This window comes from Erythrolamprus reginae, chromosome 2, assembly GCF_031021105.1.
Source record: "Erythrolamprus reginae isolate rEryReg1 chromosome 2, rEryReg1.hap1, whole genome shotgun sequence".
Classification (NCBI taxonomy): Eukaryota; Metazoa; Chordata; class Lepidosauria; order Squamata; family Dipsadidae; genus Erythrolamprus; species Erythrolamprus reginae.
This window is the reverse complement of record NC_091951.1, coordinates 150,201,613-150,227,196: the sequence shown is the minus strand read 5'-3', so window position 1 is coordinate 150,227,196 and position 25,584 is coordinate 150,201,613. Positions and strand designations below refer to the sequence as shown.

General features: G+C 41.0%; 1 protein-coding gene across 1 annotated transcript; it reads left to right on the top strand.

The window, feature by feature from the left end:
* The first annotated feature begins 763 nt into the window (after positions 1 to 763).
* On the top strand, positions 764 to 9,460 carry GALR2 (galanin receptor 2). The gene is made up of 2 exons (XM_070739865.1): positions 764 to 1,360; positions 7,823 to 9,460. Exons 1-2 carry the CDS (start codon positions 999 to 1,001, stop codon positions 8,601 to 8,603), a joined length of 1,143 nt encoding a protein of 380 aa, XP_070595966.1. The 5' UTR covers positions 764 to 998; the 3' UTR covers positions 8,604 to 9,460.
* The last annotated feature ends 16,124 nt before the right edge of the window (positions 9,461 to 25,584 follow it).

Below are 25,584 nucleotides of genomic sequence, written 5' to 3'. Positions count from 1 at the left end.
CCTGAACCTACTCCACTGCCCCTTCCTTAAACTCTGAACTCCTGAGCATATACATCCCTTGCTGCTGGTTGTTGATGTTAATTAGCGTGGGCACATTTTTATTTATTATTTATTAATTTGACTTCTATGCTGCCCAATCACAATCAGGGCGGATATAACATTTATCAGAATTGGAGGCAAACAGTATGTGAAACATTTACATTGGCTCTATATGGCAGCTTTCAGTAAATATACTATCCCTTTCTCGTTAGTTCTTTGAAATGATTTGGACAAGAACTGCACACACAAGGGGCTCTTTTTCTGACTTACCTGATTGTGTGGCTCATTCAACTGCATTTTTAAATTCTCACTGGAAACTTCCTGAAGCCTTGCAACTAAAGCACATGGGCAAACTACCATCAGAGAGGATGTGTGTATGTGTACATGAGAAGGGGACTGTATTTCCATAGATACCATTACTTTTATGTTGGCTGTTTGTCTCCCTGGAAACAAGGGGATGTCTTGAATATATTAGTTGTCCCCATGAATATGATGGAGGATTCAGCACACGCTGAATATAACAGGCTCGGCGGGGGAATATAAAACAGGCAGTGAACACGACTGGCATGAAGTTTAGTCTCAGTTCGCGCACCTTCGTGAGTGGCTGCCAGGGAAGGGTTTTCCTGCGAGAGCCACTAGCAGAAAACTAAAATAGGCATTTCAGCACTGCACAAAGTGGAAATCGTCTCGCAAGAAAAAGTAGAGCTTTTAACAAGTATGTGATGGCAGAAGGAGGTCCAGCATCAGTGAATGGAAGTTCCTCTGATCTGCAGGATTATAAATGGAGAAGTAGATGCAGAAAAGATCGGCTTAGAAGAAAATTGTTATTTTTTCCCCCGTCCCAAGAAGTTTTGACGGGAAGCAATTTGCAGCTGTGATTTGGGCACTTCTGGCAAATCCAGAGAGGGAAAGCATCTTGACTTTGTTTCTTCTCTACCAGAGGATTCTCAGCTTCCAAGATGAACCGATCACTGACCATGCTAAACTCTTCGGAGGTTAGTGAGAGCAACACTTCGCAGCTGATCTCCATAATCATTCCCTTGGTGTACTTTCTGATTTTCCTGATAGGCACCGTGGGCAACTCTCTGGTCCTTGCAGTGCTGCTGAGGAATGGCCAAGTGAACAATACCACCAACCTCTTCATCCTCAATCTAGGTGTGGCTGACCTCTGCTTTATTGTCTTCTGTGTGCCCTTCCAGGCCACCATCTATAGCCTGGATGATTGGATCTTTGGCCCCTTCATGTGCAAAGCAGTGCATTTCTTCATCTATCTGACCATGTACGCCAGCAGTTTCACACTCACAACTGTATCCGTAGATAGGTGAGTAAGCTGGAGGGCTGGGGAGAAGGTCTATCTTTTGAAAGTCATTGGGAAGCTTTGGGAAATATCCTGTTTTAACTTTCAAACAACTATAACTTTCCAGTCTCCCTCCACTTTGCTTCATAACCTGCAGGGAGAACATGCATGAAAAACTCAAGTTAAATGAGTTTAAATTTAATTGCATTTAAATGGACAGCCATACTATATTGCAAGATTTTGTGCTAGATGGTCATTGGAACAGCATAGCGTTGTGCCTCTTTCTGTATAAAAGCAATATTTTTGTTTGGAATGTGTTATCTCTAATTTGCAAAATGTCAGGGGCCTTGGTAGAGTTATGACAGGTGGTTTAACTATTACATTTGCATTAATTTTTCTGCTTTTATACGGGAGAGGTAACATGATATTCTAATAGTCATCTAATGTAAATTCTTGCAATATAGTATGATTCGCCAGGCAGTGTCTTGCTGATGGAGTAGATGAAATAAATTACATACATTAATTCAAAGCACCATTTGGAGTAAATCACTTGGTTTTTACAGAGTATCTTTACCTCTACTGGCTCTATTGAGCGGGGAAACTGATGGAAAATATAGTTCATTCTCTCTCTCTCACTCATATGTTCATCAAGCTTTCAGTGACTTTATAGATCAGCTCTCATCACTACAAATTTTTTCAGCTTCATTCACTATTGAAGCATAGTAACTGTAGTATGTAGTATGTGTATTTATACACGTGTATGTGTACACACAATATGCTACTGTAGATAGAGGATATTACTGTACAGTCTCTCTCAGGCTAGGATAGCACTATTTCGGCCTTGAATATCATGATAGTAAGATAGTAGAAAGTTAATGATATCCTGGCTTTCTATATTATCTCGACTGTAAATGCATCTATTGGCCTTAAAGAAAAACTGTTTTGTCTAAATTTCAACTCCCCATAGTCAATCATGGAAAGTTAATGATACTGACTTTTTTTTTCAGATGTAGTAAAAACATAGCATTAGAATGCTGGGAAGGTTTTCAATAGCTGAGGAAAAGGTAGGCTACGAAATGTAAATGAACAACAGTGCTCATATACATTTCCTCTACTGTCTGCTAGGCTCCTGTCCCATTTGACTTTATTGGGGGGGGGGATAAATGGTCATAACTTCAACAGTTGGATTGTTTCTGTAAGCCCTGATCCTGAAGGACTATCAAATCCTCCTTCTCAAAGGACATACGTGATTTACATATGGGTTAGGTTTAGGGTTAGGCAATCTCCACGGGCAGTTTTTATTCTAGTAAGGATTTGATATTCAGAAACTTCCTTCTGCTTTCAGATTTTCCTTCCTGTTTTGGGACAAGTAGATTTTGATTCTAACATTACGGAAAGGGGCAGCATACAAATCTAATAAATAAATAAAATAAATTAAAGGGGGGGGAAAGCATTTTTTTTTTTACTCAATGCAGCTTCACATTTTGTGAGGACAAGTCTTTGCCATTAATTAGGGCAATCAAATCTGGATGCAAAGACTTTATTGCTGTCTGTGTATTGCTACCTACTACTGTATTTAGCAGCTCTCTTGAGTTTTTTGCAGATGAGATTTGGCAGCCTTCATTGTGCATCTGATGAAACCTTAGTGAATCGTAGCTGCCTAGTGTTATATATTTATTCTTTCATGTGCAAATTATGCACAATTTGTTAAAAACATTCCCGTGAAAAATTGAAAAAATTTATTGTCTACACTATATTGTCACTATATATACTATATTGTCTAAGAGCCTTGGTGGTGCAATGGTTAGAGTTCAGTACTGCAAGCTACTTCTAATCACTGGCTGCCAGCAATTTGGCAGATCAAATCTCAGTAGCCTCAAAGTTGACTCAGCCTTCCAAAGTTGGTAAAATGAAGACCCAGATTGTTGGGGGCAATATGCTGACTCCCTGTAAACCGCTTAGAGAGGGCTGTAAAGCACTTTGAAGCAGTATATAAGTCTAAATGCTAATGCTATATGATTTCCTGATTTTTTTTACTGCTGCATCCTATACATTTACTATAATAGAATGTAAAATTAATAGTATGATTTAGGATCAGAGTGTCCTCTTTTTAAAGGATAACATGCATTTTATATCATTAAACCATAGCACACGATGTTGAGCAGAAGTCAAATTAGTCTGCAACAGAAGATAAACCATATATTGCGTTATTCTTCAAGGGCTTCTGATCAGCAGTGGGTTGCTCCCAGTTCGAACCAGTTCTTAGAACCGGTAGCATCAGTGGTGGGAGGCTCCGCCCACCCATCTGGGATGCTTCTGAGCATGCAAAATTATTTACAACCCACCACTGCTTCCTGATGCTACTTATACTTGTGGTTGTTTCCTAATACTTTTGTATACTGTTGTGGGTTTTCCATTCTCATGTGAATGCAATAATCCTGGATATGCCTTATGTCAAGATGATTTCAAAAAAGAAGAAAACTTCTTCAGAGTAGTAGTAGTAGTAGTAATAATAATAATAATAATAATAATAATAATAATAATAATACTAATTTATTAGATTTGTATGCCGCCCCTCTCCGAAGACTTGGGGTGGCTCACAACAATAATAAAAGACAATATAACATTGAAACAAGTGCCTATAATGATGTGCCTACATCCCATGTTTCAACGTTAATTGGAAAACTGTTTTTTTTAAAGAAGGGAGAATTAATTCAAATGATTATCCCAAATCAAATACAGAATATTTTAAAAACACACATATACAGTGTACAATTAGGATTATTCCAACAGCTTTTTACATTTACCAATTTTCCAATATGTCAACCAGCATGCTAACATTACCAACATTAGGCAGGATACACTAACGCTTGCCAAATAAGGCAGGCAGGGAAAAGAAATGTCAAGAAGCTATATATATCTAAGGACGTTTGAGAGGTTTCTACCCCACATGGAATAGAAAGTGTAGTTTTATATAAATAATGGAAATCACAGCTGGTGGTAATACCTAGCCAACCGTGCTATTCCAAAAACAAGCAGACTAAGTCATGTTGCATCTTGTAAGTACTTTGACAGATTACTAAGAAATCCCAGAACTGTAGATTAGACTGGAGAATTTAAAACTTTGGGAGAAAGCTGTGCAAGCTGTTTCTGCATTACTCACCAGAAAGCAATATGGATGCAGCCAGGTAATAATCAGAAAATTTTAATCAGAAAGAAAGTGAGTCAAAATAATTATAATGGTTTTGTTTCAGAGTAAGGGGAGCACAAAATGACTGAGATGACTGATGTTTGAAAAGTAAGTCGTGGTAGCCATGACTGTGTCCAGAAATAGCTTTTGGAATGCAAAGATTAAAAAAAAGAAGCCTTTTCTAGATATGATTACTATGATTAAAAAAACAATAAGCAAGGGAAAAAGTTAGGAAACTGGGATATTTTAAAAATTGCTTTGTCACTATTTTTGACTTAAGAAACTTATTTCCATAGTCCCCTAGAGTCCTGCTTGACCTCCTTGTTTGACCTCTACATTCTGATTCTGAAAAAGCAGCTGTCAAATAACTCAAGTTTGTGTGAGAGAATGGAAAAGGAAATAAGAAGTTTACGGATCAAAAACATCTTGTACAAGCCCCGTCTTTGCCGTCAGAAGGGGAAAAGACTGACTTTTGGGGATTTAGTTTAGTTTAGTTTATGTGGTTTGTTAAGCATCTCTGAGAAAGCAAGTATAAGTGTGAACATAACATATAAACATTTAAGTACAGTATAAGCAAGTATAGGTATATACCAGCGATAAGTTGTAAATAATTTTGCCACAGTTTCATATGCGCACTGGAGCCTCCTACCATCGCGCTACCAGTTCTAAGAAGCGGTCTGAACTGAGAGCAACCCACCGCTGGTATATAAGAAATGAGTATGAATAAATGGGAACAGTAGAACAGGGATGGTAGGCATGCTGGTGCACTTATGCAGGCCCCCTTACATTATCTCTTAGGAATGGGGTGAGGTTCACAGTAGAGAGTTTAAGGTTAAAGCTATGGGGGTTTGAGGATGTAACAATGGAGGTGGGTACAGCATTCCAGGCATTGACCACTCTGTTGCTGAAGTCATATTTTCTGCAATCGAGTTTGGAGTAGTTTACTTTGACTTTATAGCTATTGTTTGCCCATATATAATTGTGGTTGAAGCTGAAGTAGTAATTGATAGGTAGGACATTGTAGCAGACAATTTTGTGTACTAAGCTTAGGTCAGACCATAGGCGGTGTAGTTGTAGGTTGGCCAGGTCCAAAATTTCAAGCCCGGTGACATAAGGTATTCTATTGCAAGCAGAAGAATGGAATACTCTTCTTATGAAATACCTCTAGACTCACTCAATTCTATTAATGTCCATTATACAATGTTGTTTCCAGGCAGATGAGCTGTATTAGAGAATTGGTCTGGCAAAGATTTTGAATGTCCTGGTTTGCAGTGCAATGTTATTGGAGAAGCAGCTTCACAAAATTAATGCCTTTTTGACAATGCTGTTACAGTGAGCTCTGGGGCTTAGATCTTTTGAAATGAATACTCCTAGGACTTTGAGAAAGTGAGGGTCGTCTACGAGGTTGTATCCACCCAATTTGTATTTGGTGTTCTGATTTTGGTTGCCAATGTGTAAGAAAGAGCATTTGTTGGTTGAGATTTGAAGTTGCCAACTATGTGACCATTCTGACACATAGTCAAGTCAAAATAAGATTTCTTGGACAAGACCGATCAATAAGATGAAGAGAGGAGAAAAGGAAGATTTTCCTCCCTGAAAACATGGCCTAGCCATCAGAGTAGATAGGATTAGAGGTTTAGGAAATAAAATGCAACGGATTAATTTTAGAGCTGATTTGAAGCTCACAGATATATTAGTTAGAAGATTAGTTAGCATACAAAATCAAAATATAATTTTAGCTTGAATTACTTGAAATAATTAATGAGAATGAAATCAAAAGCAATGACAGCATGGTGTAGTAATTAAAGTGCCAGAATAAGAACAGAAATCCTAAAAATCTAGTCTTCCGTCAACAGCTGTCTTCTAATTCGTTGATTTGTTGTGGGCTGTGAAATCTTTAGAATATAATTTTTTTTCCATTAAAGCTCTGGCTTAATCAATTTGCTGTGCCCTTTGTGAGTTAGCAAATAGGTAGTGATTCAGCACTTAGGAAAGCAATTCCACATACAGTACATTAGTACCTCTAGATACGAGCTGCTCCACATGCGACTACAGTATTCCAAGTTACGAGCCGCGACGTGAGCGAAATTTCTGTTCGACACCCGAGGTCAAATTCGGGATACGAGCCGAGCTTCCACTAGGTGGCACAAGAATCTCTTTGCTTCCGGTTATCTCCGCACGAAAAACAAAGTCTAAAGTCATTCGTTCGAGATGCGAGTTGATTGACTTACGAGCTCGGGTCTGGAACGAATTAAACTCGTATGTCGAGGTACCACTGTACATGTATCTATTGCTCTCCTATATCTCCTATACCTTTCTTCTATTCCTATATCAATTCTTCTATTCTTTCATTGATATGTTCTATTACTATACCTTCTTTTCTATTATTTCTTAGATATATTTTACTATGAGTATCTCCTCTATAACCTTCATCATGTATTTTACTATGCTGTAACTTTGAAAGATCACTAAATGAATCACTGTAAGTTGAAAACCGTGTGTGTGCGTAATGCATAACCTGACACAAAATATTTGTATCCAAATTCATATATCATAGTACTATTAACAATTGCCAGGTATCATGGTACAGAGCCATTGTGCTCTAGAAAAAATAAACCGAAGATCTGAAGGATGCCAGGAATAAGAAAGCCTAGATAGCTGCAGAAGTTGCATAATTGTATGCAATGTTCATTAAGTAAAAATTGTTGAAAAGTTGCTCCTATGAAATTTACATATTTTATTTATTTATTTATTTTGTCCAATACACAATGAGGGTTTTAGTAAAGCAAACCTGAGCAGTCCTGCATGGCAAGGAAATATATCCCAGAGGCTTCCACGCCCTTCCTATCATCTCCTCCTCCTTTCTTTTCACCCTAGTACTCTCTCCCCTTTAGTACATGTGGCTACCACCTCTCCTAACACGAACATCTTTCAGTTCTTTCTTTATTTTATTTATTTATTTATTTTGTCCAATACAAATTGAAAGTTAAAGAGAATAAAAACATGTAATAGTAAATATCAGGGAAAGGCTAGAAGAAAAGAGATGAGAATAGAATACGTCAGTGAGGAATAGAGGAAAGGATATATGAATGGTAGAAAAGATATATAAAATATAGGAGAGACAATTGGACAGGGGACGGAAGGCACACTAGTGCACTTATGAGGAAAGCTCTGCAGCCATGGCTGTTTCCCCACAGAATAGCACTCATCTCAGTTGCTGCAGCCTGCTAACTCTGAATTTTCTTTACCTATTGGCATATCTCATTTCTTTTCTTGCTTTCTTTTTGTCTACCTAGGTATTTGGCCATAAGGTATCCTTTGCATTCCAGAGAACTAAGAACCCCCAGAAATGCTGTCACGGCGATTTGCTTCATCTGGGGTCTTTCATTCATCTTCTCTGGACCCTACGTCAGCTACTTCCAGGAGTATCAGTTTAGGAACATTACTGTCTGTCATCCCATCTGGGAACTGTCTCAGCGCAAGATTATGGATCTCTGCACATTTGCCTTCAGCTATGTCATCCCAGTGTTGATTCTCAGTTTCACCTATCTAAGGACCATCCGCTATCTCTGGACATCTGTGGATCCCATGAAAGTCGTGTCTGATTCCAAGAAAGGTAAACGCAAAGTCACTCGGATGATCATTATTGTGACTGTCCTCTTCTGCCTTTGTTGGCTGCCCCATCACTTGGTCATCCTTTGTTTTTGGTTTGGCTATTTCCCCCTCAACAATGTTACCTTTGTGCTCAGGGTCCTGTCTCACCTAATCTCATATGCCAATTCTTGTGTCAATCCTATTGTCTATGCCCTGGTATCCAAGCATTTCCGGAAGGGATTCAAAAAGATCTTCAGTTGCCTTCTGCATAAAAGGGTAACTAACAAAGTTCATGTAGTACAGGTGACTCACACAGTTAGTACTTTGGAGGCAGACTTGACTGAGGTAATAGATGTCAATGAGCCTGTACATAGAGGAGCTTCCACCTGCTGTCAAATCCCAGTGCAGACATGGGGGGAGGCAGAACAGCTGAGTCATCGAGAGAAAGCTGCCAACTCTTTCATCACTTTCAATGTTACTTAAGACAATTCTTGCAGCAGTGGGTTCCAATCAAAGAATAATTGCTATAATTGGTTAAATTTAAGGATTTTTTTTCAAAACATGGGATTTAAAAACCCTAGAATTGACAGCTGGCTCAACCCAGGCTCCATATCGTTATTAGTACATGCCATAATCTATTGTAAAAGGATGTACAACCACAATGGTCATACCACACTGAGGACAAGATGACCACAAGAGTGGTGGCTAGGCGGCCACCATTGTGGGGAATGGTACATTTTTGGCAGAATGTTCAATTTAAGAGACTATCTAGCCGCCAAATATGAATACTCTGTGTTCCTGATAATAGCATTCTATAAATATTAATGGGATCAGATTAAATGGCTGCCGGGTCTTTTTCAAGCTTTGATGGTGTGAGTTTCAGATAAGGAAGATAATGAAGCTGGTGGGGTGGGTCAAGGACTTGGAAACAGTGGGGTGAACTACCATGGACTTTTGCATTGTTTATACTCAGGCCTTAAACTCAGGCGCAGAATAAAATATTCTTAGGAATCTGCAACATGGACTCACTAAAATGTATGTACGCATAAATGAACTGTTAGTCATGTTAGACTTCACAAGAACATTCATGATGTATGGTGATTATATTTCCCACCCATTGTAAAATAAGAACAACAGAAGCCACTCAATGTACATCATGTGCTTTGCTGTGGGTTGAATTGGCTTCCCTGGGGCACCGGATTATTTTCTCCACATGGCCTATTTCTGTTTTAATGGCTATAAGAAATCAATTTTCTTCTGATGGCAACGACTGAAAGAAGAACGCTGGAGCGAACATGCTTTTTAAAAACTCTGTATAATAAAAACTCTGTCTAATAAAATGATCCTCATTTGTGATACTTATTTCCTGAAAATTGAAATTCAAATTGCGAAGACAATTCGCGAAGGCATTTTGACCTCTGGTGATTGCAATACACACACACACACAAACACATGCCATATGATATTTGTTTTCACATGTTCCATTTCCATTTTTGTAGCAGAAGTTTGGATAAGGATGGGTTCTTCTACAGCATAATGTCTGGATGACTTTTTTTTTTTTAAAATAAAGAGATCATTACATACCGGTATTATGTGGCAAATGAATCTTACTTTCATTGCAATGTCACTTACACCAATTTAACACAATACTTTGGGTGATGTTCAGCGAATTGAAATTCACATTTCCTCTTGACACTTTAGACACCCTGGAGCCAATCATAATTGACTCCAGATAGTGAGTCCTGGAACTCACTAACTGATTCGGTGGCTTCGTTACCAAACCCCCCAAATTTTACCCTTAGAATGTCTGCTGTTGACCTCACCCAATTCCTAAGAGGTCAGTAAGGGGCATGCATAAGTGCTCCAATATGCCTACCATCTCTGCCCAATTGTTCCCTCTTATCAATACCCATCTTATAGATATAAACAATGTCATATCTATGTATATTACCCATACATACTTGACCAAATAAATAAATAATCAATCTATTATGGCGTTGTGTTTGTTGCACAGTAGCAGGTTTGCTGAATTTTCATCAATTAAACACAAGGATGACATCCATGTTTCTCTGTCAGATTTTCTTCCTGCATACCTCTTAGGCCAGATGTTGCAACTTGCAGGTCAAATCATCACATGGTCTATACTAATCTCACACCCTCAGATGGAATTGAATTATCCACCATATTCAGAACTTAATGTACTTCTGATTTGAAAACTGCACTTCACAATTGGCTGGGAATGCTGGGAGCTGTCATTCAACACATCTAGAGCATAGTTCCCTCTAAGCTGAGCAGTGAGCAATCGCTCACTTAAAAATCATCATCAACTCAGAGTTTTTCAAACCTGCCCAGAAGCCGAGAGGGAAAGAGTGAGAGGGAAGGAGAGAGAGAGGAAGAGAGAGAAACAGATAGAAAAAAGAGAGGAAGGAAAAGAGAAAGAAAAAAATGGGAGTAAGGAAGAGAGAAAGAAAATCAAAATCTAGTTTGAAACTAGCTCAACTATTTAAGTGGCATTTTGATATTGATAGAGTTGCCCTATTATGAGCTCACTGTTATAGACACATAGTACAGTATTTTGTTTTGAAATTCTCTGAGGCAAAACAGGGTGGGTTTTTTGTTTGTTTGTTTGTTTGTTTGTTTGTTTGTTTATTTAATATTTCTGTGCCGCCCAGTCCCAAAGGGACTGCCGCTCAGACACTATACTTTTCCGCCCACCCCCCCAAAAAATTAGAGGGAACACTGATCTAGAGGGTAGCAAGTTAGGAAAGGCTCTCCCCTCTCGCCTCACGGTTAGATGGGCAGCAAACAAATTTTATAAATAAAACAAAAATGATATCTGCCATACTGGCTACATTTGTATGGGACAAATGTAGCAGGGTTAAACCAATGGTTTTCTACCCTTTGCTTTTTAAAATCTATTCAAAGACATAATCCACTGGTTGAGGGTGCAATGTGATCAATGTCTTATTATATACAGCTTCATATACAGCATCAGTTTTACCCATACTGGGCTGGAAATGCCATTATCTGGTCCCAGTTTCCAGAGGTTGGCGAGACTGAACAAACAAACAAGAAACAGTTGTTGCTACTTGTATTTGAGGTTCTCTCTTGACCCCAGTGTTGTCATTGGATAGAGAAATACAATTCCTGAAGGAACAAGTCACAATTTAGGGGTACTCCTGAACTCAAGATTATGCTAACAGGGCAGGTGGAAGCAATGGCCACAGGGGCCTTCAGTCAGCTTTCACTAGTTTAATAATTGTGCACTAGCTTATACACTAGCTTTGTCCCTTATACACAGTATAATCCACTAACTCATGCTTTCATCCTGACCTGGTTAAACTACTGCAACATGTTTAACATCCCCATGGAAGCTTTTGAAAAACATCTGGGCCAAAATGGAGCTGCTTGTGTTTTAGTCAACATACAACATCAAGAGCCTGTTAACTCAATGCTACAGTCTTGCTCAGCTCCTTCTAGGCTTCCAAGAACAATTCAACATGCTGGCTTTACTACCTAGATCAGTGATGGCGAACCTATGGCATGGGTGCCACACGTGGAACGCTGAGCCATATCTGCTGGCACGCAAACAGTTGCCCTAGCTCAGCTCCAATGTGCATGTGTGTGCTGACCAGCTGATTTTTGGCTCACACAGAGACTCTGGGAGGGTATTTTTGGCTTCCAGAGAGCCTCCGGGAGGATGGGGGAAGAGTATTTATACCTTCTCCCAGCTCCAGGGAAGCCTTTGGAGCTTGGCTGAGGGCAAAACACGAGCCTACTGGGCCCACCAGAAGTTGGGAAACAGGCCATTTCTGGCTTCCAGAGGGGTGGAGGAAGCTGTTTTGCCCTACCCTGGCATTGAATTATGGGTATGGGCGCTCGTGTATATAAGATAGCACATGCCCACGCTCTTTCAACACTTGAAGCAAAAAAGGTTCGCCTTCACTGACCTAGATACATATTCTGAGGACCACACTCTCCATCTGGAATTGTCCTGCCAGTGCCTCTGTCTTGGCAGAAGCGGCTGGTAATACCTCAATTTAATGGAAGTGAGGAGGAATGAAGTACAGGGGTGCTGCCATTCAATTCCACTAATAGTATTACTGCTGTGAAAAGGTCTCTCCACAGAATTGCCCTCCCTTTGATTCTCTGTCAAATCTAGTCAAGTCTAGTAAACCTTTTGGGCTTGCCATGTCAAGCATATACAAACATATATACAGTCTTACAAACCCCTCGTCATACAAACTTTCTGAGGTACAAACCTGGGGTTTAAGATTTTTTTGCCTCTTCTTCCAAACTATTTTTTCCTTACAAACCCAAGCCGCCACCACTGGGATGCCCCGCCTCCGGACTTCTGTTGCCAGCAAAGCGCCTGTTTTTGCGCTGCTGGGATTTCCCTCAGGCTCCCCTCCATGGGAAACACCACCTCCGGACTTCCGTGTTTTTGCGATGCTGCAGGGGAATCTCAGCAGTGCAAAAATGGGCACTTGACTGGCAATGGAAGTCCAGAGGTGGGGTTTCCCAGCGAGGCGAGCCTCAGTGAAATTGCAGCATCACAAAAACACGGAGGTCCAGAGGTGGGGTTTCAAGGACCTCCGTGTTTTTGCGATGCTGCAATTTCGTTGAGGCTCCTCTGCTGGGAAACCCCACCTCTGGATTTCCCTGCAGCATCACAAAAATACGGAAGTCTGGAGGTGGGGTTTCCCATGGAGGGGAGCCTCAGGGGAATCCCAGCAGTGCAAAAACGGGTGCTTCGGCTGGCAAACGGGGTGAGTTTTGGGCTTGCACACATTAATCCCTTTTCCATTGATTCCTATGGGAAACATTATTTCGTCTTACAAACCTTTCACCTTACAAACCACACTGCCCCCACCTTCCTCGCCTTCCAGAAGAGTTTAAAAACATATCTTTGTCGTAAGGCCTAGGGTTCCTTAGATCTTCCCCCTTGACCAATGAATGTTTTAGTTTGATTGTTGAATGAATGATATTAATGATTTTTCTTTTTAATTAGAATTTTAAAGACTGTTTTTAATGTATTAATTGGATTGCTATTATTCTTGTTTTTCTGTACATGCTGTGAGCCGCCCCAATTCCTCAGAGAGGAGTGGCATACAAATCCAATTATAAATAAACAAACAAACAAATAAATAAACAAACAAATAAATAAATAAGTAAATAAATAAGTAAATAAATAAATAAGTAAATAAGTAAACAAACAAACAAACAAACTTCACCCTAGTGACTCTACTATCAAAAAAGGCCATCCATTCTCACATGGCCTCTAAAAATTGCATGAGAACAGGACATGCTTTTGAGAATTGTTGATGTTGAGGGCCAGTGAACACTGACATGTTATCTCAAACATTATGATGTTCACCATTGAAATTCATGTCATAGGTTCGCCATCACTGGCCTAGTCTGAAGGTGTTAAAAACTTCTGGGGATCAATCGATGACTGAAATTATGCCATCTCGCTCAATGTTGTCAATACTGCTTTTCAGCTAGACCTTTGGAAAGGCAGAAGGAGACCACTTGCTTCATCACATTTGTGTTTTTAAAAAAAATATTTTTATTGATATTTTACAATATAAACACACACACAAAACATAAAACAAGTGCTTTGTGAATTGTGCCTACCACCAGACAAACATTCATACCCCTCTTCATCACATTTATCATCTTTTATTGGCTTTATTATAATTTCTTTGCTTGATTGAAGTGAACCACATAGAGTCACTGAAAGGTAGACAGCATGCAAGTTTATATTAATTAAAACACAGGAGATGTGAGTTCTAATCCCTCCTTAGGCACTAAAGCTAGCTAGGTGACTAGCTGGGCCAGTCACTGTTTCTCATCCCAACTGTAGAGATAGAAGTCATGTAGAGCAGTGATTTTCAACCTTTTTTGAGCCGTGGCACATTTTTTAAATTTACAAAATCCTGGGGCACACCACCAACCAAAATGACACAAAATTACACTCTAACGCAGTACATATTATACATATAGTTAATAATATAGCAGCTTCAACTACTTGCTGCGGCCACACAATGACAAGTGTGCGGCAGCCCGAGCGGGGACCTTTTTGGGTGTGGATGAGAGGCGGCCTGCTATTGGTTCATCACTAGTGGTTGGGATGAATCCTAGAAAGTGATTGGTCAGTGAGCGATCCCTGTGCCTCCACTATTCCTGTCGCTGATAGTTGGAGGGATTGTGAGGGGAATGTTTATGTTCAGATGGAAGCGGCTAGCGGCGGGTAAGATAAATGGCCTCCGTGGGCCATATCCGGCACGCAGGCCATAGCTTGGGGACCCATGTTTAATTTCCCCACAGCACACCTGACCATGTCTCACGGCACACTAGTGTGCCACGGCACACTGGTTGAAAAACACTGATGTAGAAGTTGCGTGCAGCAAACTGCCTACCTCAAGCAGGCCTCGCATGCCTACATGATTTCACCTAGTTCACATTGCCAGGTTGATGTAGGACACTATCTCTGGCTTGTATGTGATCTCATGTAGGTTGTATCAGCAGGATGTTCTTAAGGATTGGCAATGAGAATTCACTAATAAAAATGCTGCTGCTCTTTGTTACCTTTTGCTGCCTGGAAAATCATATACAGTAAAAGCAATAAATACTGCAAAGGCAGTCAGACATTTTAGCATCCTGCAATGACTGGTCTCTAACTCCATCACACAACCCACCTCACACAGTTTGTTTGTTTGTTTGTTTGTTTGTTTGTTTATTGATTGATTTATTGAATTTCTATGCCGCTCTTCTCTGTAGACTCAGGGCAGCTTACAAAGTGAGAAAAACACAAAAAAGACATATGAGAAACTTTAGATTAGTTAAAGCTAATAAAACTTTAGATTAGATAAAACTAATCTAAAATTTTATCTAAAAATCCAGTTATTAAAAACAATCATTCACATTCATTCCACTCACACTCATATATGTATGGCTGGAGCAGAGAACCAGTGCTCAACAGCCCCAAGTCTGCCGGCAGAGATGAGTTTTTAAAGACTTACAGAAGGCCAGGAGGGTGGAGGAAGTACGAATCTCTGGAGGGAGTTGAATCCAAAATACTGGGGCAGCCACAGAGAAGGCTCTACCTCTAGGCCCTGCCAGGTGACATTGCCTGGATGACAGGACCTAGAGAAGGCCGACTCTGTTGGACCTGACCGGTAATTGGGATTCATGAGGCAGAAGATGGTCCCGTAAGTAAACTAGTCCTAAGTCATGTAGTGCTTTATAGGTCATGATCAACTCTTTAAATTGCATCCAGAGAGCAATTGGTAGACAATGCAGCTTGTTGTTGTGGGGAAAATAAGAGGAGGAAGGAATATGTTTGCCACCTTGAGTTTTTTTAATAAAAATAATAAAAGTGGGATAAAAACCTAATAAATTAATAGTATGATATTTTATCACATCAGTTTATTTTCATGCATATGTTATATACAGTATATTTTATTTATTTATTTTTTATTATTTATTTATTTATTAATTAATTAATTATTTAGGTTTTTATGCTAGTCTTCTCCGCAGACTCAAGGCAGCCCACAATAAAGATATTAACATGAATATTTTCGTTGTATGTATCAGGTTATAGTGTCATGGACAATTTGCTTAAAATGTCAGGTGCAAAGTATCAGGATCATATGTTAAATTGCAGTTTATTGGTATATATAAGAATCTACCGTAGTTAACTAAAGTTCAATACTAAATTGGCATCTGACAAGGGTTAATGGAATTCAAAAGGGGTTAGACTTGGATTGTTTGGAAACAGAACAACATTAAAGTGATGGCGTGCTTAACTCCACCAACCTATCACTGCCTGCTCTTCTACATCAGAACACATAAATAGAGTTGGAAGGGACCTTGGAGGCTTTTAACAGGTTTAAAAGATTAATACAGTTGGAAGGGACTTTTAAGTCATCTAGTCCAACACACACACACACACACACACACACACACACACACACACACACACTCAAGAAGGAGACCCTACACTATTCTCTGACAAATGGCAGTTGAATCCCTTCTTAAAAGTCTCAACTGATGAAGCTCTCACAACTTCTGAAAGCAGGTAGTTCCATTGGTTGATTGTTCTCACTGTCAGAAAGCTCCACTTCATTTCTAGTGCTAATCCCAAGTTGCTTCTCTCCTTGATTAGTTTCCATCTATTGTTTCTCGTCTTGCCTTCTGTTGCTTTGAAAAATAAATTGACCCTCTCTTCTTTGTGTTTGTATGTGTACATCTATATTCCACTATTTTTTTCAGGAGCTCAGCCTTCTTACCATTTGTTCTGTCTGGGTCCCCCCCAGAAGCCAACCCCAACCAAAAAGAGTAGCCAGACACACTGGTAAAAAGCAAAGGCAGTTTATATAATTCAAAGCAAACACAGGTAACAAAAACTGTTCTTACAGACAGGAACACTATGAAGCTTCACAGAGGTTTCATGAAGGCCAGGCAATAAAACAGGATTCTTGCTGGCAAAAACAACGCTGGAGATAATAAAACCCACGCCTCCCCCAAGTCTTCCAGACTTCTAGGCCACAAGCCAAGATCAGAGACGCCGAGAATCGAAGCAAGGTCACATGACTCCTAGTTGATAACTCTCCACAAGACTGTAAGGGCGGGCCTGCCTTTTCAACCCTGCTGAGGAGAACCACACCCAAACCCAGCTGTTGCCAATTCAGGGATGGAAATACCTTTCTAATTGGCCCCGTCTTTGAGCTGCACGTCGCTGCCTCACGTCTATTATAGCCTGTGCATCTTCATCCAATGAATCCAGGTTACTAGCTGGGGAGAGCCCCCCCCCCGGGGGTCTCAGGCTGCTCTCCCTCCTCCTCTTCCTGACGTTCCTCTCCCCCGTCTGCCTGGTCCTCCCCCTCCTGTTCACTGTCCTCCTCCTCTGGGCATGGATCCGGCAGAGATCCAGCCGGTCCCTGAGGAGCCTCAGGCTGAATCACAACACCATTTGATCATGTTGGGTTGAGAGAGTGACAGGCTCAAAGTCACCTAATGTGCTTCTGTGGATGACAGTAGAACTAGAACCTGGGTCTCCTCAGCCTTCTATAGACACAACAACTATCCCACACTGGTTCTTGAGGCACCACATTCCTTAGTAGTGATTTCTTCTGGACAATTTTATGTAGGACTGGATTTGCAGCCGAGAACAAAAAAGCCTACTTTGGCTACTTGGAGTAGTGTAATCAAGAGCCAAATAGTTTCAAAATGTATTCCCTGTGCACATATATCCACACTCAACTTGAACTAACATATTAGCAAGGTTTCTTGTTTGCTCTTCCCTGGTGTTCTATCTTCTTTGGTTGTGTTTCTTCTTCAAAGTTCTGGAAAACTTTTGTCTCTATGTGAGTAAAACCTTCAATATTACTGGAACTGGAACTGGAACTGGTTGTTCCTGTGTCAACGTTTGTAATACCTCTTATCAATAACCTTAATATTTAGCCTAACCATTCTCCTAGAATGATTCATATCTTATTATTTCATAAATAGTTCCATTACAGGTCTCCATGTTTATCTGCCCGGTCCAAAAGTTCTATAGTAGAAGTCAATATTTAAAAGCCATTTCAGCCTACTTGATTTATGACCATTCCCTTTGGATTTTGTAAACTCTCCTGGTTCATGCAATTAGTGCCAAAAGCTCCACAGATTTCTGGCTTATGCTGTAGTCAGATCTTCCAGATAAAAGGAGGAGCATACTTGTTCTCTATTACTAAGTAATGTTTACAAGGAAGGCGAAAACTGAAGAAAAGCCCACCCGATACCTACAAAGAAGGGTCTATTATTATACTGTACCCAGTCTTATTGTAATACATAGGATAATATGCTCACATGTAAATAGAATGGGTAATGTGTCGACCTGGTCTAGCTTTGCAGTCCTGATAACCAATTAGTCCCAATTTTATCACCGTAATGTCTATTTAGCCATTAGGCTGCTCAGAGCCATTTCAAAAGAAACAATTTTATTTCGAGCATCCTGACATAATATTCAGCTCACTCAAAATGGTACCCCACATGGAAAAAAACAAATTATTTTTTAAAAACCCAAGAATTAAAGCATGTCGGTAAGCTTGAAAAGGACAATGGCTACATAAAACTGGACATGAAATTATCTTCTGCATACAATTTATACCTAGAGTCAAAAGATGGTGCATCTTATATTTCGTTTACATTTTTGACTACATAGAAACATAGAAACATAGAAGATTGATGGCAGAAAAAGACCTCATGGTCCATCTAGTCTGCCCTTATACTATTTTCTGTATTTTATCTTAGGATGGATATATTATTATTATTATTATTATTATTATTATTATTATTATTATTACTTAGATTTGTATGCCGCCCCTCTCCGAAGACTCGGGGCGGCTCACAACATGTAGAAACAAATCATAAGTAAACAGACAAATTTAAAAATATTTAAATATTTAAAAAACCCCATATGCTAACAGACGCACACACAGACATACCATGCATAAATTAAACATGCCCAGGGGGAGATGTTTCAGTTCCCCCATGCCTGACGGCAGAGGTGGGTTTTAAGGAGTTTACGGAAGGCAGGAAGAGTAGGGGCAATCCTAATCTCCGGGGGGAGTTGGTTCCAGAGGGCCGGTGCCGCCACAGAGAAGGCTCTTCCCCTGGGGCCCGCCAACCGACATTGTTTAGTTGACGGGACCCGGAGAAGGCCCACTCTGTGGGACCTAATCGGTCGCTGGGATTCGTGCGGCAGGAGGCGGTCTCGGAGATATTCTGGTCCAATGCCATGAAGGGCTTTAAAGGTCATAACCAACACTTTGAATTGTGACCGGAAACTGATCGGCAGCCAATGCAGACTGCGGTGTGATGACGAAACATGGGCATACCTAGGTAAGCCCATGACTGCTCTCGCAGCTGCATTTTGCACGATCTGAAGTTTCTGAACACTTTTCAAAGGTAGCCCCATGTAGAGAGCATTACAGTAGTCGAACCTCGAGGTGATGAGGGCATGAGTGACTGTGAGCAATGAGTCCCGGTCCAGATAGGGCCGCAACTGGTGCACCAGGCGAACCTGGGCAAACGCCCCCCTCGCCACAGCTGAGAGATGTTGTTCTAATGTGAGCCATGGATCGAGGAGGACGCCCAAGTTGCGGACCCTCTCTGAGGGGGTCAATAATTCCCCCCCCAGGGTAATGGATGGACAGATGGAATTGTCCTTGGGAGGCAAAACCCACAGCCACTCCGTCTTATCCGGGTTGAGCTTGAGTCTGTTGACACCCATCCAGGCCCCAACAGCCTCCAGGCACCGGCACATCACTTCCACCGCTTCGTTGACTGGGCATGGGGTGGAGATGTAAAGCTGGGTATCATCAGCATATTGATGATACCTCACCCCATGTCCTTGGATGATCTCACCCAGCGGTTTCATGTAGATATTAAATAGCAGGGGGGAGAGGACCGACCCCTGAGGCACCCCACAAGGGAGAGACCTCGGAGCCGACCTCTGACCCCCCACTAACACCGACTGCGACCGGCCAGAGAGGTAGGAGGAGAACCACTGGAGAACAGTGCCTCCCACTCCCAACCCCTCCAGCCGGTGCAGAAGGATACCATGGTCGATGGTATCGAAAGCCGCTGAGAGGTCGAGAAGCACCAGGACAGAGGATAAACCCCTGTCCCGGGCCCGCCAAAGGTCATCCATCAACGCGACCAAAGCGGTTTCCGTGCTGTAACCGGGCCTGAAACCCGACTGCTGGGGACCTAGATAATCGGCTTCTTCCAAGGACCGCTGGAGCTGGAGTGCCACCACCTTCTCAACAACCTTCCCCATAAAGGAAGGTTGGAGACTGGACGATAGTTATTAAGCACAGCTGGGTCCAGGGAGGGCTTCTTGAGGAGGGGGCGCACAAGCGCTTCTTTATAGAGTGATGGAAAAACTCCCCTCCCCAAGGAAGCGTTGGTAATCTCCTGGGCCCAGCTCCGTGTCACCTCCCTGCTGGCCGAAACCAACCAGGAGGGACACGGATCCAGTAAACAGGTGGCGGAACTCACAGCTCCAATGGCCTTGTCCACTTCATCAGGTGTCACCAGATCAAACTCTTCCCAGACAGGTGGACAAGTACGTGCCCCAGTCACCTCGACTGACTCGTTGTCAGTCGACTCTGTTTTACAATTGGAGTCGAGGTCGGCCCGAATCTGAGCGACTTTATCAGCGAAAAACGAAATATGTTTATCCCAGGCATGTTTAAATTCAGTTACTGTGGATTTATCTACCACGTCTGCTGGAAGTTTGTTCCAAGCATCTACTACTCTTTCAGTAAAATAATATTTTCTCATGTTGCTTTTGATCTTTCCCCCAACTAACTTCAGGTTGTGTCCCCTTGTTCTTGTGTTCACTTTCCTATTAAAAACACTTCCCTCCTGGACCTTATTTAACCCTTTAACATCTGGGATGAAATAGCAGAAAAGATATAGCAAATGTGGAAACATGAAATCATGCAGCCAAGTAATGAGCAAAAAGTGGTATTTCAGCCATTGCTGAAATATTAGACCAGCAATCCTCAACCACATAGCCAGTTGCAGAAAAAGGCTGGGAGTTCCAGTTTAACCATTTTTGAAGGGCCACGGATTTCTCATCTCGGATGTAGAACCTTAAATAGAGACTGTATCTGTCATCAGTCCAGACCAGCAAGGCAAGTAAGTAGTATAATAGTGGTTAAATCAGTCAGTGAACTGATTGAACAGAAATAAAAGTAGCAGGAACGGAAACACGGGGAACCTAAAACAAAGGCTCATATGAAACAGTTCAGTTCCACACATCCTCTGCCACTCACTCTGCACTTTTGGGCATAAATAACACTCAATATACAATATTCCGTTTCTGTAAAAACTGATCCAGAATGGTGACATATCAAATCCAGTCAGTCTAAAATAAATCTGTTTTTTAAAAGTGCCCTTTCCAATCAGCTTTCTAGTTGAAAGAGCAGTAACCTTTCTGATGAATGACTGACCCTGAAAAATAGGCAGAGGAAATTTTGTTTGACCATTTTGAGTTTTCCTGATGGCCTGAGAGGCTTTTGACACCGTTAATCAAGGCATCCTTCCATGTCATTTTGCCAAAAGGAAGATTGCCAGCTTGCTGCTGGTTTTGATATTTTCTATTTATGTTCATTTGATGGTGCTGAAGATGGGCTGTCTCATGGGATTTGGTTGATGACAGCAGGATACAACAAAGGCCTCGCATGTGGCTCTGAAGCCTTGACTAGCACTCAAAGTATAATCCCCCATATTGTAAACCACTTAGAATCACTTGGGTTGGCAGGACACCAGTGCTGCTAATGAAAAATTTCATAAGTAAATAATTGGTCAGGCAGAAATATACCTCCATTTATCAAAAATCACATCTCCCTGAGGAAGAATGCTTACCTTTCGCCTATATTAAAGGGAGAACGCCCCTTCATGTCCTCTTCTGTAAAAGGAAAGCTTCATCTCCTTCTCCTTCTTCAACAGTCTATATTTTTATTTCTTTGCGCTCTTATAAATAAAGGGCAACATAAAGAGATGACAAGAAAAATCTTACATAAATGGTATTATACACCAGCACAACTTGCACACTTCCAGGGGAAAGAGAAAGGTAATTGTTGGCATGGTTGCCAAAGGAAAGGAATTTTCATGCATATGTTCTGGGAGTGTGTTGAAATTCAGAAATTGTGGAAGGAAGTGCAGAACGAAATAAATAAAATGTTACATATTAACTGGACAATTACAAAAGAAACAGCGATTTTATTTAAACAAAGAGAACTAAGAGATTTTAAAGAAATAAAAATTGCAGCACTGGAAAGTGCTCAAGCAGTAGTGGTATTAGGTTGGAAAGAGTCTATAAAATGGACTCTACAGAACTGGTACTGGTACATGGTGGATCACATACATTTTGAAATCGTGGAAATAAGATTAAACAATTTTGATGAAAATAAACTGGAGAAGCTGATGGTACGATGGAATAAGGTGAAAGGTTATATGCTGAGTAGAATCTGTGATGCAAATGTGAAAAATAAACTCCAATCACTCTTTCAATAATAACAAATGTAAAGTAGAGCCAAGGAAATATATATATATGAACTAGTAAATATTTGAACCCCCCGCAATTGGTGGTGGCGGTGATGGGGATTTTTTTGCCGGTCAGGTGATGGGCACACGCACTGTGCACTGTTTTATGTTTGTTTTTTATGTAACCATATTTACAAAATCAATAAAAATATATTTAAAACTAAAAAATAAATAAAGGGCAACAAACAGATTTTTAACATTCTCTTTTCTTCCTTTCTGAAATAAAGCAATTTTATTTATTGACTATGAACACGACCCATCTCCTGGGGATGGGAGATTCTCCTAGACCCATTTCGCACACTACTGACCTAGAAGATGGTATTATTGAGTAACATTTGTATCACATTTTTCTTTAAACTTGCAAATTAGGGCATGAATTAACAGATTAACGATGTTGGAAGGGACCTTATAGGTCATCTAGTCCATCCCCCCACTCAAGCAGGTGACCTTACACCAGGGATAGGCAAAGATGGCTCTTCTATGGCTTGTGGACTTCAACTCCCAGAATTCTTCAGCTAGCATGATTGACCCAGGAATTCTGGGAGTTGAAGTCCACAAGTCATAGAAGACCCAACTTTGCCTACCCTTGCCCTACACCATTTCTGACAAATGGCAGTCCAATCTCTTCTTGAAAGTCTCAAATGATGAAGCTCTGACAACCTCCGAAGGCAAGCTGTTCCATTGGGTGATTGCTCTCACTGTCAGAACGTTCCTCCTTATTCAGAGGTGAGTTACTACCGGTTCAGACTGGTTCTATAGAATAGGTAGTAACTTGGCGGTCTGAGTCACTGAAACCAGCAGAGATCCAGCCTGCCATGCTCCCGAGCTGGTTCTCTCAGCAGTGCCATCTTGTTTTTTGCTTCTGTGCATGCACAGAAGTCTTTTTTTATGTACTGTGTTTGTGCGTGCAGCACATCCCTAAGTGAACCAACAATAACACAATACGGAACACAGTCCTATTCTTATTTCTAAGTTGAATCTTTCCTTGATCAGTTTCCATCCATTATTCCTTGTCTGGCCTTCAGGGGCTTTGGAAAATAGCTTGAGCCCTCCTCTGTGGCAATCTCTCAAATATTGGAACACAGCTATTGTGTCTCCCCTGGTTCCTCTCTTCTCTAGACTAGCTGTGCCCATTCATGTAACCATTCTTTTAGTCTCTCTCTCTCTATCTTTCACATATATTGGGCTTAAACAAGAGGGTGCCATCTCTGTGGATTGTAAGTAGGGACAGCAGCAAGTTGTGTAAATTCCACAGAAATCAATATACAGTACCACAATCTAGAAAACCCCACCACCACACACACACATACACCTCATTCATTTTCTTTTCATTTCATTTCATTTTATTGGATTTGTATGCCGCCCCTCTCTGTAGACTCGGGGTGGCTAACAACAGTAGTAAAAACAACATGCGACAATCCAATATTAAAGAAGCTAAAAACCCTTATTTTAAAACCAATCATACATACGAACGTACCATACATAAATTGTGGAAGCCTAGGGGGAAAGAATATCTTAATTCCCCCATGCCTGACGACACCTCACTCTTTGAGTTCATTCCTGAAGCTGTAGGGGGTTTTTCTTTTTTTTTTTAAAAAAGTAAAGTGGCAAAAAGATGCAAAAGTGTTTCTGTTATTTTTTTCTACCTTTCAGAGGTGTACTTGTCAGATGTTTCAGATTTTGGTATTCTCCAAATAAAGTTACTTTAATTAGAACTTCTGTTGAGTACTCTGGAATCGCACTTCTGTAATACAGAAATTTTAGCTTCGTTTTGAACTTTCCATCTTGGATATTATTTAGTCAGAAAGGGGGATGGAACAATAATATCAACAGATTAAAAAGGCAAGCCTAGCACCTATATAATCCAAGCATTAAAAAATAGTGCTTTAAGATTATCCCTTGCAATAGTACAGCTGTTGAACTAAAGATTTCTATAACATAGCGGAAGGCCATCACCAGTGGAACACAAGTTTTGTGATTTCCCAGAACTTACATACAGAAAAACTTATAGAGAAATCACCCACTTTTTCTATCATTTTAATATGAATTATAGAGAAGCTTCTGTTTACAATAGGGGGTCTTTAGGTATCCTAAACTCTAATAAGAATTTAAAAACTGTAGCCAGTACCTTGAGATGCATCTATAACTGAAAGTTAGGGAAGTCAATGCAACTTGTTCTCAGTAGCACTTCTTGAAGAGATCAGAGACAGATAGCCTTTCCACAAAAGCTGCCCGAACAGCTTTTCTCCCAGGCTGTTTCATAAACCAGTCTCAAACATTTCAGTCCAAATTACAGCAGGTTGGCAATGAGACCAGGCTGCTCAAAAGACCTCAATGGGTTTTCCTTCTTTCTGCCCTTCCCATCCAAGCAGAAAAGGGCAAGTAAAGGATGAATCTTCCAGTGCCTACTTTTTCATTTCTTTCTTTCTTTCTGAAGTAGACCCAGAGACAGGGTTTTGAGCAATCGGTACTTTTATTCAGCTCAGAGAACAAGTGACAGCTCAGCAAGGTAAAGTGACAATTCAGCGAGTACCGCCTGACTCTGCCTGGAGAAACCGCTCCTTTTATATATTTGCGGTTCCCGCCAAAGCTAGAGCCGGCCGCGTCTGAGCCAATCAGGAGCGACTTCCTGCTTGGGCTCAGACAGCGCTGAAAGAGGAACAAACTATTTACAGAGTTACAAGGTAGCCATTTCAGGATACAACACCCCTCCCCTCATAGTTGGACACATCCATCAAGAAAGCCATGTGACAAAGTCGTCCAATCGGTGGGGCCTCTGAGGAGCTCGCGCTGACCTGCGCAGTTCAATTGCTCCTTCGCCACTGACTGTGGAGGATGGCTCGCCGCTGTTCTCCCGGTGTGGCAGACTTGGCCTGGCGGGCCCCACGAAGGCTTCGGAGGACGAGGATGGTTCGGCGTCGCTGGATGGTTCCCCCTGGCCCGATAAGTCTCTTTGCGTGTCTCTTATTTCGGGCAATGTACTAAAGTCTGTTGAAGGGGGAGAGTCCATGTCAGCGGTTTGTGGCAATTGATTTTCTGTTCGCTTCCGAATGTGGTCTATGTGTCGTTTCCACAAACGACCATCCTCTAGTTTAACAACATAGGTTTTAGGTGCATTTTGCTTAACAATAATTCCCTTCATCCAGTTTACATTTCCGTCAAAACTTTTTACATATACATTTTGTCCCAAATACATTTCTCTTTCAGGTTTTGTACACATTTGGTTATTATTAACACAGAACCTTGGGTTTAACCTGTCTAGTGGTGACCTCAACTTCCTTCCCATCAATAACTCTGCAGGGCTTACATGTGTGTGCGAGTTAGGGGTAATGTGTTGGGTGAGTAAGAATTGGTCCAA

Excerpts from the sequence above, each read along its gene's own strand:
- GALR2 (XM_070739865.1), top strand. The coding sequence starts at position 999 with ATGAACCGATCACTGACCATGCTAAACTCTTCGGAGGTTAGTGAGAGC. Across the intron at positions 1,361-7,822 it reads ACAACTGTATCCGTAGATAG|GTATTTGGCCATAAGGTATC; the intron begins GTGAGTAAGCTG and ends TTGTCTACCTAG.